General features: G+C 53.0%; 1 protein-coding gene across 1 annotated transcript in view; it reads right to left on the bottom strand.

Annotated features, from left to right (window-relative positions):
• HS3ST6 (heparan sulfate-glucosamine 3-sulfotransferase 6) overlaps positions 1 to 13,007 on the bottom strand; it is a 31,274-nt gene extending 18,267 nt beyond the window's left edge. The window contains exon 1 of the mRNA XM_034065482.1: positions 12,626 to 13,007. Coding sequence (XP_033921373.1) covers positions 12,626 to 12,972 — 347 coding nt within the window. The 5' untranslated portion in view covers positions 12,973 to 13,007. The remainder of the gene's footprint in view (positions 1 to 12,625) is intronic.
• Between the last annotated feature and the right edge of the window lie 4,736 nt (positions 13,008 to 17,743).

The raw sequence follows: 17,743 nt of genomic DNA, 5'->3' as shown, positions 1-17,743 counted from the left end.
TGTTCAGTGTGTGCTTGTCCCACGGATCCACTTGTGCTCTGCTCCAGGGAGATCATGGACTTTGTCATCATTTGGCACAGATATTCCTGTTTCCAAACTGCTCAGTGTGAATTAGAGCAAGAGACTCCCTCAGGAGTGGGCTCTTTAGACCCTGTAACATGTACAGGGATTGGGACAACCACAGAGGCACTTCCAAATCCCTGGGATGGAGGTGTCATCCATACAACTCACTCCCTGCTCCCTGAAAGATGCTCAACACACCCCAGATAATAACTTCATACATTCCTGAAGGTCACAAGCAATATTAAGAGCTCTACCCAAAGCCAGGAGTAACACAGCCAACACAGGAGGCAAACTGAGCAGAGAGATTGCAGGTGCCCGTAATCTTGTTCCAGAGAGCAAAGAGTTTAGGAGTTATTAAACAGCTCTTAGGACTTCCAGCCATCTGGCCTGCATTGCTCCATGTATTCAATCAGACATGTGCTGCTTTTATCCCCCCCAGCACCACCAGCTCTCCCCTCCTCTCTGAAAACACATGCATCCTCCCCATTCTCTGCTCATTTTCAGCTCGGCACAAAGCAGAGGCTGTGAGTTCAGTGCAGTGCAAGTGAAGATGCCATCAGAGCCACTTCCACCACTTGCTCCTAAAGCCCAGTGCTTGCCCAAACCAAGGCAGCTGTTGTCATTTCTAGTTGGGAACCCCACTGCTGCAAAGCAGCATCATTCCACTGAAGCCAATGGCATTCATGCCAGCCAGGGTATGGGAGGAGGGATCTCCTGCTGCAGAGGTATGGAGGACCAAAGGCCACAACAAGACTGTTTTCTCTCAGATCCCAGCTCTCCAACCCTACTACAGACCCTGCTGTGCTGCCACACATGCAATAACACATCCAGGCTACCCCTATCAAGGTGTGGGACCACAGACTGTCTTCTTTGATCGGCTCCCCCTTTGCATCTTTCACTTCCAGCTGTGATTTCATCCCTCTAATGAGCAGAACACCCAACCATGGGAACCAGAACAGCAAATAATGGGATAGAAAGAGAAAGAGGAATCCTGCACTGCTCCAGAACACAGGCTCCTACTGCCCAAGCCAACAGCATCATCCTGGACCTCTACAGTCTGTAACTGGCAAGAGAATGAGGAGATGCAGCAGTCTGCCCAAGGAGAGCCGATGCTGGCACATTACTGTTGGACATAGGAGGAGATCTAGGAGCTATGGAGGCTGTTTCGGAGCTGCAATCATGACTAGAAAGATAGAGCTGTTGGTTTGGATCAGGCTTAGCTCCTGCAGAGCATGAAAACTCCAGTCCTTGCTCTTTTGCCATGTAGAGATGGCTGCTCCAAAGCACATCTTCATCTTCACATCAACTCTGGTTGCATATTCCTCTTCTATGAGACCCCCCTTCGAGCAGAAACAGCCTCTTTGAGTCCACAACAGGGCAAGGAGTGAATTATGTTTAATTACACACTGTCCAGGGTCTTAAGTATCAGGCCAAGTGTTACCAGATGCGCAGGGCTCCCTGTCAAAGCGATCCACAGGCTTGAATGCCTGCCTGGATATTTAATATGTTGGTATCTGGGGTGTGAGGGTCAGGGATGGGGTTTTCGATGCAGATGCTACAAATCTTTTCTACTCTTACCATCACCTTTTAATAACACCATAAATCATCAGGCACTTCTCAGGTGACCACATAATTGCCCCTTTGTGTATCTGGACTCTTCCCCTTTGCTGCCATACAAAACTGCCAGCAAAGGAGACCTGCCGAGAACAAACCCCAGGGTTTTGCCTGCCCCATCTCTCCTGCAACAAGTCATCTGTTGGCATATGTGCTTCAGATGCATTGTGGCAGCATGAGGAAAAGACAAGTAACTGATACAGGAAGATTAAAACAAGGTTGGATCAGTCTGCTCCTAATGCAAGCCTGGCTGCTCGCAGCCCTTTGATTGCAGAGAAAGAAAAGATGGAAACTCACTGGAGGCAAAGGAATTAATTAAAAGGAGAATAAAGGAGCATCAGTCTGTTGGAGTCCTGGCATCAATTCTGAGCCTAGTTTTGAAGTGGCAACAGTTTTACTTGCTCTTTAAAGCTGTTCTTCTATGGCCTGCACAGTGACTCGGGCAACTAACGTGCAGCATGTGCAGGGCCTTATGGTAATGGCCACACAGGGATGAGGTGACGCAGCCTGTCGGGACACCCAGCCACTGCCCCAGCATCCTTCCACCTTCTGCTGCCCCTTATTGCTGTCTTCCCATCCACTGGCACATTCAGACCATGGTGGACTTCATATGGAGCCACAGGCTCACTGGTTACCCTTCCTCTTCATCCAGGAACTTGGCTCCAACTTCACCCAAGTATAGGGTGTGGGGACTGTTTTCGGGTCAGACCTGGATACACTGCACATACACACACAGAGCTGTGTAATTCATCAGACAACCAGAATTCCACTGACAACAAGGTGTGTGTTAACACTTAGAGGCAGCTCACTGAGCCGTGATGCAAACACTGACATGAGGCTCCCACAGCTGTGCACAGCTGGAGTTAAGTGGTCACCAAACTTTGGCAGGGTTTAAGCCTCAATTTGCCTTTATTTTAAAGGATGTTTGCCAAGAAAGGAGTGTTTTGAAGAGGTTTTGTGCCATTAAAGTGATCGGTGCTAAAAAGGAATCTCTCATTCAAGGTTCCTGTTCAGTAATTCAAGTTTTATGAACCTTTTACATGACAGAGGCCTTATAGTGATCCCTGCTAAGTCCTTTGCATACAGCAAGCCCTCACCTCAAAGTAAAGAAGCATTCATTGTTAATATCCATACCAAGATCAGAACTGAACCAGGCCACCCCTTGTTATCTGCCTTGTAACAAGATCAGGATCAGACCAAGTGTGCTCTCATGGGGAACGCAGTGTCCCTCCCATCCGCACAGTGGGTGATCAACCATCACACCATGCTCACAGCCTGGGCCCATTACAGTGACCTGCTGGGACCAGCATGGGCTGTACCAGGCTCAGCAGCACCATCTCCTCCCAGACTGATGGGCTCTGATGCTGCTGCCTCTGCCTCCCTGTGGGATGCAGTTAAGCAGCAGAGATGAGCTCCAATCCCCAGCACAGAGCAATGCTCTCTCACCATCACACTCAACAGAACCAGAACCCTCACCCTCCCATCTAAACCATGCTACCTAAGATGAGATTGAAGCTTCAGACTCTGATAGGAAGCTGTGGCTGCCCCATCCCTGGCAGTGCTCAAGGCCAGGTTGCACACAGGGGCTTGGAGCAGCTGCTCCAGTGGAAGGTGCCCCTGCCTGTGGCAGGGGTTGGAGCTGGAGGAGCTTTAAGGTCCCTTCCAACACAAACCAGTCTGGGTTTCCATGGATGCAGAGCGGGGTGCAGGGATGCTCCTGCCACCAGTGTTGGACCCTCACCTCCTGATCCCGCAGCATCCCAGCCCTCCCCTCGGTGCAGGATCAGACCTTTGGGGATGTCTTTCTCCCTTCTCCTCCTGGCAGCAGCCCAGCCCCTGCCCGACGGCTCCTTTGTGCAGGAGAGGCACCAGCAGCAGCCCGGGTGGCAGCCGAGCGGATACAGGTTGTCACGCTTGGGTCTCCGGCACCGCAGGGGGGGACGTTCAGCTCCATCCCTCCCCCAAAACGGGCTTTTCATGGAGACAAACGATCCCTTCCCTCAACAAAACCCAAATTCTCAGCCCAAAGTACTTGGCAGCAGCCCCTTGATGCTTTTCTCATGGCTTGTGTGGCAGAGGAACATGATTTGCTCAGATAGAAAGGCAGCCGGAGGAAGCTGACGATGCCCCCCCCCAACCCCATCTACACACCCCACTGGGCTGTCACTCACAGGGATGGAGCCTGCAGGTCCCAACCCGGCAGGTCTGAAGCTGGGAAAGGCTTTTCCTGGCCATCAGCAGCACACCCATCCCCGAGAGCCACCGCAGCATCTATTGACAAGGGTTGAGGGATTGCACTGACAAGCGCCTGATCAATGGCATTTATCGAGCCCCTTCCCTGCTCCTGGTAATTGGAGGATTTCTTTTGCTTCCACTGTTATTGACATTTCCTCCCTGGTAGGGTGTCCATGGGGGTGCAGTGTCACTTGGAATTACATGGGAACATAGCATAGACAGGAATGGGAACAACAGTACTCAGTGCATGGTGAATGGCAGGTAGAGGTAGGGGAATCTTTTGGAGCACAATCAGCAGCCACAAGGAAGAAAAGACAGGAAGAAAATGAAACTAAATCTGATGTAGCACTGCAGAGGTGGCAGAGGCATTTCAGAGTCCTGCCCATCCATGCAGAGAGGCAGAGTGCTGCAGGAGGCTACAACAGGGAATCAGGAGCATCCCAATCCCTTCCTCACTGTGCTGTAGCTCGCAATGGGGGCTTGGTTTCACCTGCAGCAAGACGAGCCTGCTCACACTCACAGCAGAGCCATCCTGCCCTCCATAGCCACAGCCCAGGCCCCTCAGGACCAGGGCTTGGGATGCTGTGGGCTCGGAGCAGCTGGGAAGTTGGGCGATGCAGGAGGGCTCCGCCAGCCCCATGCAGCGCTGGGCAGGAGGCAGAAGTGTGATGTGGCCTCCGGGGATGTGATCTGTCACTTTGCTTGTCCCTTCCCATCAATCACCACCAGGTCCTTCTTTTCTCCCTCCCCAGAACACAGTGCCCACTGAAAGCGGCTGCTAATTCACCAGCTGAACCAGCCCAAAGGGTGCTGCCGAGATGGGCAGCTCTTCATTCCACCTCTAAACACCTCCTGTGCACCCGTGGGTAGGAGCACACACAGACAGAGCCACACACACACTGTTTAGGGGTTAAGTAATAAATCAATAGCAAAGTGGTCAGCTCTGCAAGGACACTTAACAAGGTCACATCCTTATTCTCTCCAGACTAATGAGTGGAGATTACTAATAAGACCTCAGTGACAAGTGACTATATTAATGTAATTCTCCTCTGCTTGTAATCAATTTGGTGTGTTAAAATGCACAGTGATCCCGGCCTCCTGGGATGCTTGTGCCACCCCCAGCACTGGACCAGAGGTGTTTTATCCCCCTCCTGTCCCTGCCTGGCAAAGGGTTTGTCTCAATAGAGCACATTTGGCATATTAAATCCCTCCCACATCCTGCTCCCACAGTGCTGCTGTTCCCCTCGGCCACCTAAAACATTCATGTGCTGGTGCTTTAATAGCCCAAACCATTAAAGTTTTCCACACCTGTGTCTGAGAAGCTAATTTCAACCATTTCACCCTGTATTTTAGTCTCAAATGGTGCTGGTCCAGCATTCTGCATCTCCAGGTCAAGGTGGCTCATGTCATGGGCCAGAACAGGGATGCTCCTTTTGGTCTGTGGCTCTAGAGCATCTCGCCCATGTAAAGCCTGGATCTCTGCAGGCAGAACTATCCCACTGCCTGCAAACACCAGCAGCACCCAGAGTCAGGATTGACAACCCCGTGCACTGGGACCAGTTGTGGGTTTAGATTCGGTTAGCCAGTGCCTGGCTCTGTGCCCCGGCCGCCTGACTGACTGACTGCAATACCCCCATTTGCATTTCAAACGACTCTTCAGATCAAGAGTGACTCACTTAAGGGATGCATGAATAATCCTGAGGACGTTCAGACCCCTGTGATCTACGAGCTGTCTCTGCACGGAGGGAAAAGGGGGCAAAATCAAATGGGTTGCTGTGATTTTTCCACCCAGGACCATTAACACTAAAGGGGACCCTGGACATCCTCCTGCAAGGAAAGCCCCATCTAAGAAACACCTCCCTGAGTGGACCAGACCTGACCAGGCTGCCTCCGCTCTCAACTGCACTTTGGGCTTGCAACCAAGTGCTTTTCAAAGGCAGGCTGTAAGTCATCCAGAACATCCCTCTGCTCCTCACTTTCAAACATTGCTAAACAAACTCGGAGAGGAATGTGTTGGGAGGCACACAGGGAGATCCATGAGCTCCAACAGCTCCTCTCCCATCCAGGTGGAGAAGCTGATGAGCTTTCAGCTTGCTGAAGCAGGTCAGGGAGGACACAGTGGGCAAAGACACTGGGCCCAGGCAGGCACAATGCACCTCCTTGATGCTGCAGGACATGGAGCATCTCCATCTCCCTCACAGCACATGGCTTGGATCTCACTGGAGGGATGAAATATAGCATGAGAGCAAGGGTAGGGATTAAACTGAGCCATCCAAGATGCTCCATAGAGGAGGGCATCGGTGGGGGCACCTCACAGGAACCCATTCAGGGGAGAGCAGACCATGCCAAAGAGCTCCAGGCAGTTCCAGCCTCCTCAGCCCTTTAGGCCAACCCAAAAACTGGGATATGGGGGGAAGCCACCAGGGTTTGGTCTCACCTAGCCCCATCAGCTCTTGCTCTGGGGCAGAGCACTGTCCTGCAGGACACCGGAGCATCCCTCCGACGCCGTCTCCCTAAGCAGGAGGATTTCCAAAGCCCTTTGAAAAGCCATTTAGAGCTAAGTCCTGGTATTAAACCTGGCCTTTCATTAGGCAGGTTTTCAATCTCTGCCCGAGCCTGTTCCAGCTAAAAGTTTCCTAAAAGGTCAGGAAGCAGCTTTTAAGCATATTTGGCAATTAACTGCTGTATCCCCCTCCTCGTCTGGATGCGAGCTGCCAGCTTCCATCCCAGGGGATGGTAATTACTGTTTTATAAATAAGCTTTGAACTCACTTAAGTAATAGCCTCTCCTTGCATAAAAGCACCCTTGAAATGCACCAACCTTGTCTGCACCTAAAAATCATCCCTAAAAACCAAACCCAAACCATGATAGTTTGAGGATGAAACCCCAAAACTCTTACTCTGTTATGACTATTGCTCCCCAATAGTTCAGCAAACAGAAACCCTGCAGCTTTTGCTGCTGTTTGGGAACTTTTCATCACGTTTGGCATCTTTTCAGAGAGCTTACATGTAGGTGATAAAAACCCAGCCCCTGTTTATGCATTTCAATTTCCAGCCCAAGAAAAAGGGCATAAATAGAGAAGTATCTTTCTAAAGGCATCAGTTCACATAACATTCATTGTTTAAACCAGCCCCATCATTCCTAGGTGCCCAGCTTTATGTATTTATTTAAGCAGTCTGGGATAGCAACGCTGGCAGACTTGAGATCCTTTAGACACTCGGGTTACTCCTGCACACCCCACTGCACAGCCTGTATATGAAACCACCATTTATTTAAGAGACAGCGGCAGAGAAAGCATTCCTCAGCCGGGAAGACCGTGGCTCGTTCCACTCTGCAAGGCGCAGCTTTCATCCCATAGAAATCACAGCCAACACCAACATGCAGCTTTAATCACTTTAGCCTGACACTATCTACGTAACAACACATGGAATAACCCGGCTTAACGCTGCCTTGCAGCTGAGCCAGGCTGGAATTCAGACTCTCAAACCCGCTTGTATCAGCAGGAAGAACTTCACGGGCTTTGGAACGGGAATGAAACTTGGGAGCTGCCACGTGAAAGCAAGGGAATAACCTCAGTGTGGAAATGGGGGGCTGGATGGCCAAGTCATGCTCCTCACCCCATCGCTGGCTCGGTGCGGTGGGAAAGACCCCCCCTAAAGGAGGCAGGCAGAGCCCCTCTTGCCTGCCCTCAGTAATATCTGCCTTTAAACAGTTTCAAATGTTAATTCCTCATCGTGGCAGTTAAAGCTATTTTTAATCCCACGTGAAAGCAGTTTGCAGAAGACCAAACTTCGCACGGATTACGGATCGCTTCCCAAAGCCAGGCAGCAGTAAAACAGGGACATGCCACGGCAGGGAGACCCGGGATGCACACAGTGCTTAAGCCCTAAGTGTATTCCAGACTGGTTTGCGTTGGAAGGGACCTTAAGCTCATCTGGTTCCACAAGGGACACCTTCCACTAGACCAGCCTGCTCCAAGCTCCTTCTAATCTGGCCTTGAAAGCATAGAGCTGGGTCTAAAGCACTGAATAAAAGCAAAGTGCATTAAATAAAAGCTTTAAAATACCTCATCCTGGTTACAAAATCTCAGCTTTTTCTCAGGTTTCCTGCATTTTTCCTTTGCATTTGAGGATTTATTTTCGGGACACGGGGGTGAGGAGAGGAGAAGCTGATAGAGAAAGGCTCAATTTTTTGCAATGAAAGATAAAATAGGAGGAAGAAAGAAGAGCTCACAAAGCAGTAAAGCACAAGGAGCACGTTGCAGGACTGAGCCTTTGCAAATGCACCAAGAAAAACAAGGGCCACTCAGACATGGAGCGCTGAAACGTGAGTCCATCAGGAGAACAGATTAACTGGTGTCAATGAATAGAGATAATGTCCCGGAGCAGGGCTCAGTGCATCGCCATCTGACTCCTCGCAAGGTTCCTTTGTCTCTTCCCACCTATGTGTTTCTTAAATGTGCCTGTGAAAAGCTCCCCTGGAAAGGGATACAAGCTCCCTGCCAAAACGCAGCCGGGTGACTCCAGGGTAGCCGAAACCTCGGGTTTTATTCAACAGCTTGCACTATAGAGTGTCTTGATCTGTCTGTACAATCACAACACACACAAAAACCCCCTCAAGGCATCTACTTAGCTCCACTTTTCAACTGCCAATAACACTCACAGCAAAAGTCAAAAGAGCAGCGCTGGAGCCGCGTCCTTTCCCTGCCGCTCAAAAGCTTCAGGGTTGCAAGGTTTGGAGATAACAAAGTCTGGCTCAAGAAATCCTGGATGCCTTTCAAGAACATTATTAGCTCCTATGAATGGGTTTGAAGGAGAGGGGAAAGGGGGGGGGGGAAACCCAGCCCAACCCCACATCACACGGAGCAGCTCTCTGCTCACTGCCTGCCTCCCCTGGGCACACACAGATGCTCCCAAGCTGGGACACCCCCGGCACTGCTTAATGCACGCATGGAATCACAGCGTAATCCATGATGATGCACGTGAAAAGTTCCTCCTCTTCATGTGCTGCATCTGATCAAAAGGGGAAATGTCAATAAAAACCTAAATACAGAGGTTTGGATCCCTGGGATGGCTCTGCAATGGCAGAGGATGCCCGCTCACTGTGTGCCAGGCTCCAGCCCATCCACTGACCAAGAGGCGTTTACCAACTGTGCTGAGCCATCCCGCAGTGCTTTTCACTACTTTTGGCCCCAAAGTGTAAGAAAATAAGGAATTCTTGATAATTCCTATGAAATCCAGCACGTGCAATCACCCAGGGTGTGATTTCACTGAGCACAATCCCAGTGCTGCTTCCTTGTGCGTGCTTCGCTCAGGGATGTGCAGGGTTGTTGGGAGCCTTGGCCCAGCCTCATTCCTGTGTAACTCTTTCTTTGGCTATTGGAAAAGGCAGGAAGAGGAGATGGAAAAGAGGGACTCAGATCATAAATAATACAAACCAGAGGAAAAGCATCACGTTGAGCTGATGTCGCTGCAAGGCTTTGGCAGATGGAGACAGGGAAACTCTTGTGTGGATAAGCGACATCAGACCGAGTGCTCTCAACATGAATTCCCCCAAACTCCCTTTTATGCAAACCAGCATCTGCAAAGTCCTTTCCCTGCACTGCTCCAAAGCCGCCGTTATCCACCGTGTCTCCTGCTCTTTTCCCTCTTCCCCTTTTCCCACAGGACTGCATCCGCGCTGCATTACAGTGCCAGGCAGAGTGGTCCAAACCTCTGAGCAGCATCGGGCGGCTCCATGGGAAACAAGCCCGGCTCTGGCAGCCAGAAAGGGAACAATCCCATACAGAGATCCCAGCTACACCCCCAAAACGTCGCCAGTGGAGCAGCCTCCGCCAGAGCATGCAGCCTGTGGCCCTGCTTGCTCCCCAATGCACCCCAAATGCTGCCTCTGACCCAAGCTCTGCTCCCCCTCATAGCAAGAAGCTCCTGGGGTGAAAGTGGGTGCTGTTCTGCATCCACAGAGGAGTTACACCCATGCAGTTCTCAATGAACACAAGCAAAGGCAGGATTTGCCCCATGCCATTGCATCGAACATCCCTTCATTTTGTTGCAATGAAGTTCTCAATATCAGTGGCAAATAACTCGGATTCAACCAAGTTCTTAATGATTGCATTCACCTACGTACCCCAAAAGCAGCCAGGCAGTGTCCCAAGTTCCCAATAGGACACTCATAACCCCAAACCAGACGCTCTCACCCCCAAACCGCTGCCTGAGTGGAGCTGTAGACACACTGACACCCTTCATAACACACCAACACCCTTCATTGCTTTCATTCCGTTTACATTAAGCAGTTCTGAGTGCCAAAAAAAGAATATAATGTTTTGCTTTAGGATAAAAGGTCACATCATGCTCGGATTATCCATTAGGTAATTTATGTTGCTGTCTCAAAAAGGTATTTAATCTTCTTATAATTAGCTAAACCTATAGTAAGTAACTCAAGGAATTCCATACGAGACACTGCTTTTGCATAGCATTTTTCTCTTCTCTAGCAAAAAAGAGCTACTCAAGGAAAGACACTTTGGACTAGTTCTAATATAAATCCAATAAAACATTCCAGTAAGAACAAATGGCTGCAGGCAGTAACTTACGTTATAGCATAAACTACTCTGCACCCACAAGCAGATACTCCTGGCCACAGCAGGGAAATCAGTGCAGAACTGAACTACCAAGAAAGAACAAAACCATTCCATGGCGATATTTCCAAGGGATTCTTTTTTCCACATTTACTCCAGACAAGCAAGGACCTACAGGTGCCTTCAGGCCAAATATCTTGGCTTGAGCAGCACTTGGTGTAATTTTGGTTTCCGAGCGTGCTCAAATATTTCAGCAATGTTTACAGCACTTTGAGATACTCATTGGAAAAACCTGAACTTCTGTCCAACTTCTATTCCCCTCTGCTCCAGCACATCCCAGCTTTAAGCATTTAGCTCTGTCTGGCTTTCCCAGGGAAAAATACCCTTGGTATAGGAAGGTCTTGTAGGAAGACAAAACAAGGGAGGCACAAAGAAGAGGAAACTACGGCAAATAGTTGTGTGTGTGATTGAAAACACACTTAGCACAGAGCTAAAGCAAAACAACTACTGATTTCTCCCTCACTAGAAAGGATGCAGCTTCTCCCCTGCGATGCGTCTGGCCCTGCCGAAACCCTGCCCTGCTCTAGCCCTCCCAGTTTACCTCCCTTTACCATAACCATATGCAGCGTGAGCTGCAAACATCGCGCTGGGCTCAGGCCAGGCTCCCTGCACTCCAAACTCACCACGCAGCAATCCAAACCTAAGATTTATTCATTCTTCCCTTGCTGTGCTCCTCGCAGTGAGCATCTCACCGGGCTACGGCCATATGAAAGCGTTCGATCTTCCCTCTTTAATTATGTGCTCGCCAGTCATTAAACTCCCATTCTGCCAAGCGAGACCTCCGTTGGAATCCTCACCCCAAAAGATGAGTTATCATCGTTATTGCTCCTGGAGCAGCTCAGCTACAAATGGGCCTGAGAAATGAGCTGATAAATCACGGCGGTATTAATACAGCCATAAAACTAAGCGCGCTACTCACTGCGTCTGAAGGTGCGTTAAGGCAGTAACTTTACAGCCCAGATGTGGTCTCACAGAGCTGAAACTCTGCGGGTAAAATTACCACTAACATTACACTTCCCATTCAACACGCCGCTTTGCACAGGTTATGATTCCTCCCAGGCTGCAGCCTCCCCTGAACCATTAAGAACACGGAAGAACACGGCATTCCCGAGGGAGAAGAGGATGGAGCGGCAGGAAGGACAGGGAGAGCTACTCCTTTTATTGTTTTCAGATGTTTCCCCGGGAACACCGCAGCGCTTTTATAAACCTACACATTTGGATCGGCTTCAAAACAACGGACCAGATCCTTTCACGGGCTTTGTGGGGCTTAACGCTCCGACTCCGCTTGGCCGGGCCGCTCTGGAGTTGGCCGGGAGACGGGACTTTAATAGACACCACATGCACAGTAGCTGCTCTTCCGAGGGCTTTATCGCCTGAAGAGTTCAATTCCATTGGAACCCTCAGAACCAAGCAACTCGCTTGTATCAGCCGGCTCTGCCCTTTAACACAGCCGAGGGATCCGAGCGATGCAGTTTCATCCTACCCTGACTTCATGTTTCCAGCCAGGATCAAACCCGCCCCTGCAAGCCGAGGTTCTTGCTCCCTTTATCTTTATAAGCTATTCGAATAAAAGAATTCCTAAGGGAAGCCGGTGGGGACGCGCTGAGACTGGTGGTAATGAAGTATTAAAGGTTACAATCACAAAGGATGGATAATCAGAAGGGGAAAAGGGTAAATTTCCGCTGATGGGTTGTCCCGCTCCCGGCCACCTGGGCTGCGGGATGGGGAACAGGGAGACACGGGAACAGGGAAGAACACGGCAATGGGGGCATTAGGGAGGACCGGCGCTCACATTCCCACCGCTCCCGACTCTAGCGCCGGCGCCGAAACACCGGTTTTCCCTGCCCTTCCCCGGCGAGCAGGGATGGGAGCTCGTTCTCCCCTGTGATCCCGCGGCTCGGCTCCCTTCGCATCCCACCCCCCATTAACTCCCCTCGACCCCCGTTATCCCCATCCGCAACCCTCCTGTTGCAATCCACCCCATCTCCAAGCCACGGGCAGCGGTTAGACCCGCTCAGCGCTTCACTACCGACCAGCGGCGTCCCCCCCATCCCAACCCCGTCCCCCCCTCGCCCTTACCTGTACCAGCGCAGCCCCTTCTCGTAGCACCTGTCGAAGAAGTGGGGCTCCGCACCCACCGCCCGCACCCCGGGGTGCGCCCGCAGGAACTCCAGCAGCGCCCGCGTCCCTCCCTTCTTCACCCCCACGATGATGGCCTGGGGGAACCGTCGGCTGCCGCCGCCCGCAGCCCCCAGCCCAGCGCCGTCGGGGAGCGCTGCGGGCGGCGGCAGCAGCAGAGCCGGAGGCAGCGGCTCGCAGGGCCCCGGTAGGCAGTAGAAGAAGTAGGTGAAGAAGAGGATCATGGTGAGGAGCAGCGAGGCGCGGCGGCCCCCGACGGGTCCCAGCAGCCGCCCGCTACATCCCATCGGGGGCCGCGACCGGCCCCGATGGGCAGCGCATCCCGGCTCGCACACACAACCCCCCCCCCAAAGCCCCCCCCATCCCTAGCCCCGGCTCCGCGCCCCCGGCCCGGCCCTCGCGTACCGCCCCCCATGCGGGGCGGGGGAGGCAACGCCCCGGGGGATGGATGGGATGGGATGGATGGGATGGGATGGAGGGGGGGCGGGACGAGGAACACGCGTGGGGTACCCCGGGACACCCCCAGAGGACCAGCCCCGGCTGCCCCCTCCCCGCTGAGGAGCCAGAGAAGGGGGCACCGCTTCCAGGACACTGGGGAAGAGCCTGGCACTGGCTTCCCGATTTTCTCCTTTTTAAAAGGATCACAGAATCATGGAATGGTTTGGGTTGAAGGGACCTTAAAGCTCCTCCAGCTCCAACCCCTGCCATGGGCAGGGACACCTTCCACTGGAGCAGCTGTTCCAAGCCCCTGTGTCCAACCTGGCCTTGAACACTGCCAGGGATGGGGCAGCCACAGCTTCTCTGGGCACCCTGTGCCAGCTCCTCGCAAGGAAGAGGAGGCTGCAGAAGGGTTTTTGGGATGCACATGTGAGGCTAAAACGCCCTCGGCTGGGACTAAAGAGTCGTCATCCCGGCAGAGCAATTAGCGCTCAATGGGGCAACGCTTATTAGACTGCACCTACTGCAGGTGTGGAAACACAACCCCATGTGCATGTATTTGTTGTACTTGGGAGGGGCAGTCCCGGGTTTTCAGCCATTCCCCTGCACCTCAAAATAAGCCCCAAAGCAGCAGTTTGGTTGTTGTGATTTAACACGTGTGTGTGATGGGTAATGGGGTGGGATAAGGTGATTTTCCAGCTGCTGCTGAGGATCCCCCATTCCCTGGGGCCCAAAAGTAACCAGGCTGCTAAATAAACAAACCCCATCCAGTGCTACAGCATCAGTGGGATGTGGGAGCTGGACCCTGCAGCACCCCTGGGTGCTGTGCCCAGGCCTTGCATGCAGTGATGGCACCACCACATCCTGGCTGTGCCCTCCTGGCAGCCTGTGCCATCACCAAACCAAACCGGCCAAGACCCAGTGCTGGGGACTCCCATGGGGCTGTTGTTCCTGGCACCCACTTTGGCTTCACTGAAGCACTCCCAGGTCTATCCCATCACATGCCTCAAATCACGGAGGCTCATGTAAAGCCTCCCCTGTTTGTGTCTGAAATCAGCGGCGTCTTAATTAACCTATTAACACAATTAGCTCCTCTTGTAATTAGATCCCACGAGTCCGAGCATGGTGGGGAGGGGGAGAGCCGCAGCCTGGGACCAGGAGGGTGCAGAGCTGTGCTGACACGGCAGCACCGGGAGGCAGTGATGCTCCTGCTCCATGCATTGGCCTGGCTGCAGGGTACCGAGGCTGAATGACACCAGGGATGCAGGGTGACAAGGCTGAATGACACCAGGGATGCAGGGTACCAAGGCTGAATGACACCAGGGATGCAGGGTGGCAAGGCTGAATGACACCAGGGATGGAGGGTACCAAGGATGACTGACACCAGGGATGCAGGGTACCAAGGCTGAATGACACCAGGGATGCAGGGTGCTAAGGCTGAATGACACCAGGGATGCAGGGTGGCAAGGCTGAATGACACCAGGGATGGAGGGTACCAAGGATGACTGACACCAGGGATGCAGGGTGCCAAGGCTGAATGACACCAGGGATGCAGGGTGGCAAGGATGAATGACACCAGGGATGCAGGGTGGCAAGGCTGCGATGCCAGAATGGGCTCCGGGCTGCAGGACGGGGCTTTGTGCCCTCTCGTGGCTGCCGGCCCCATCCTGCGCCGTGCTTGTCAAGGAGCGGATGTAACAGCACGAGTGCGCTGCAGATCCCGTCCAGCGCTCCCCATCGGGGCTCCCCATGGAAAACGGGGGCGGAGGGGGGAGGATGATGACGAGGAAGCGAATCTGTTATCGGGAGCAGGGCGATAACTGAAACCACATCCAACCTCTGCCGCACGGCACTTGCCAGCTCTTGTTGGGTTTGCGCAAGCCGGCAGCAGCAGGGACGGTTTCACTTGGGGCGTGTGGGAACGGCTCCAGCTCCCTGTTTGGGTTGGGGGGCGGGGGGATGTTGTTGTTGTTGGAATATGGCAATCTCTCCAATTGGAACAGTTTGGCATGGATATATCCATGTGGAGGTACTTCATCAAAACACAGCTCTGGAAAGGTGGAGGGGGGAGCCGGTGCTCCCCATGTGCTTGCTGCTGCTCTGCCTTGGTCAAAGGGGCAGCTCCTTTTCCTTTCTCACCCTCAAAATTGAGGGAAAAGGCTTAAAACGTGAGCTGGGGCTTGCAGTGATGAAGAGGGAGAGCCTTGAGTACGGTGAGCTGCTGAGCCTGAGGCTTCCCAGCCCCACATTTGGATGAGAAGAGGGTCATGATGCAGGAGGGTCCCCAGCATCAGCCAGGACCCGACTGGGCCAGGACCAGCTCACTGCCTTGCCAGCAGCTCCGGGGTATAAACCAACAAGAACTCAGGAGCAAAGTTATAGCAAAATGAGGACATTTTGGTTGAAAATAAAGGGGTTCTGAAATGAGCAGTTCCAGTGTTCCTGGTGCTTGGTGCCCTTAAATCACCCTCAGGCTTTATGGCTGCCCAAGGATGCCTGCAGGATAATGGGACATGGATCTGGTGCCCCATTCTTCTCCAGTCCCCTATTCCCTGCCAGTGCACCAAAAGTGCCTTCCCCCTCTGCTTGTACATCCTCATCTGCAGCTCTGATACTGCAGCTTTCCAAGAGCTCCATGATCCCACTGGAAGGTCTCCCATTGGTGCTGGTGTCCATCAGACAGAGCTGCCTTCCATGGGCAGGAGCAATGCCACTGAGATGGGCACTGGTTGCCAGCACCATGCGTTGCTCACCATCCCCAGTGCAGAGCAGGGAATGGTGCTGGGGGGATTTATCCTCACCCTGGGAGAGAAGGGACAAGCACTGCTGCACCCAACACCTCACCTTGCTCCCAATGCTGCTGAGCACCATTCGGTTAGTGCATAAGCCCTGGTGCTGGGGCTCAGCACCCTCGGATGGCACCTACAGCCACAGGGCTGCTCACATCCTGCGGGAGCTGTGGGGCTGCTCTGGCAGAGGCAGATGAAAGCATCCGGGGCCGTCATGGGTGTTATGGATGGGCTGTGAGCGCTGGCAGGAGCAGCACAGACACTGCGGATGTGGAGGGAGCCACTGCACTTCTGAGCCATGATTGATGAGATGCAAGCACAGCCGTTCACCTACTACATCACCACTGCCTCAGCCCCTGACCGAGGGTGCTGTGAACCCCGGAGCTGATTGTCTCCATTGAGGATGGGAAGGGTCATTCACCCTGCACCGGGTACCAGCAGGAACAGGAAGGTCCCAGGAAGGCCCACGACAGGGTTGATGGCTCAGCAGCTTCCTGGGGACCAGGGGCTAAAGGCAGCCCAGGGGCAGCCAGGACACTGGATATGTGGAGGATGATGCTCCATTGAGGGGCTGGAGTATGGCCAAAGGAGCATGCAATGGCTGCCAAGGGGAAGAGATCAAACATCCGAGCTGGTATGGAGCTCCCACAGCTGCAGTGCCCAGCACTGATGGGTGAGCAGCAAAAGGGCAGAATAAAGCAGCAGAGAGGATGAAGCTGATCAGTGCCAGCACCCCCAGGGTACAGTGAGCAACAGTCCAGCCTGTGGGATGCTCAGTGATGGTGATGCTCCATCCATGCACAGACCTACCATCAGTTTACTGCAGGGCCACCCTTCATCAGTGACAAGCAGCCTGGCTGGTCCCTGTGCTCCTGAGGACCATGTGTTCCTAGGGCTGGTGTGGCTGCATGCTGCCTCCTGCCCACCTTGGCTGCATCAGTGGAGATGAGCTCTCCTTCCAAAGCACCCACTGCAGCATCCAAGGGGGTGATCAGGACCACCCCCCACAGCCCATCCTCTCCCCAACCCCAAACACAGTGGGTCCGAGCAGGATGGGACCCCGGATAACCATCAAGAAGCATCCCAATTGGCATCCCCAGCATCACAGCACACCCCTCCTCTGCCCGCAGAGCAGGAGCCACAGTGTGGGTGCTCCGGGATTTCCCCTACTTTGTTATTACAAAGGGAGGAAGAAGAGGGCTCAAGGGATCAGTGGGGATGAAAAATGCTTTAGAAACACAGGGGATCATTTACCAGGTCACCTCCACCGCGGAGTTTGCCAAGCTGATAAAGGCAAACTTATTAAGGCGCGCACAGCTTGATTCGAAACGGCTGCTCCCAAACAGCCAATTACTCCAGGCTGTTCCAATCCAATTAGGAATGCTGTTCCCCTGATTACAGCGGTGTGTTTTACAAATACAGCACAACTGCCTGGGTTCAAAGAGCAAGCTGTGAAAGGGAGCTGGGTAAGAGGCAAACCAGTGCCTGCAGCCAAGGGAGGCAAACCCCATCCCTGGGATGCGGGGGTCTCCATCTGCAGGGATGTGGGTAACACAGGGGGTGGGATGCCCAAAGGTGTATGAGAGCTGCTCTGTGACTGTCCTTAAAGCAGCACAGCCAGAGAGACAGGGTCATTCTCTGAGCTGTGATTCCCATCCGGGGCTGGACCACAGGCTTATCCAGATGGAGGAATGCCACTGGAGTCTTTGTCAGTGCCATCCCTCTGTAGTCCCTTCAGGGGACTTCCAAAGGCCACCCCTTGACACCCAGCTCAGTCTATGACATCCACAAGCATTTCCTCAGGGACCCAGCAAGCTTTGAGTTTATCTCC

The sequence above is a fragment of the Melopsittacus undulatus genome, chromosome 8 (genome assembly GCF_012275295.1).
Source record: "Melopsittacus undulatus isolate bMelUnd1 chromosome 8, bMelUnd1.mat.Z, whole genome shotgun sequence".
In the NCBI taxonomy this organism is placed as follows: Eukaryota; Metazoa; Chordata; class Aves; order Psittaciformes; family Psittaculidae; genus Melopsittacus; species Melopsittacus undulatus.
This window is presented reverse-complemented; position numbering and strand designations above follow the sequence as displayed.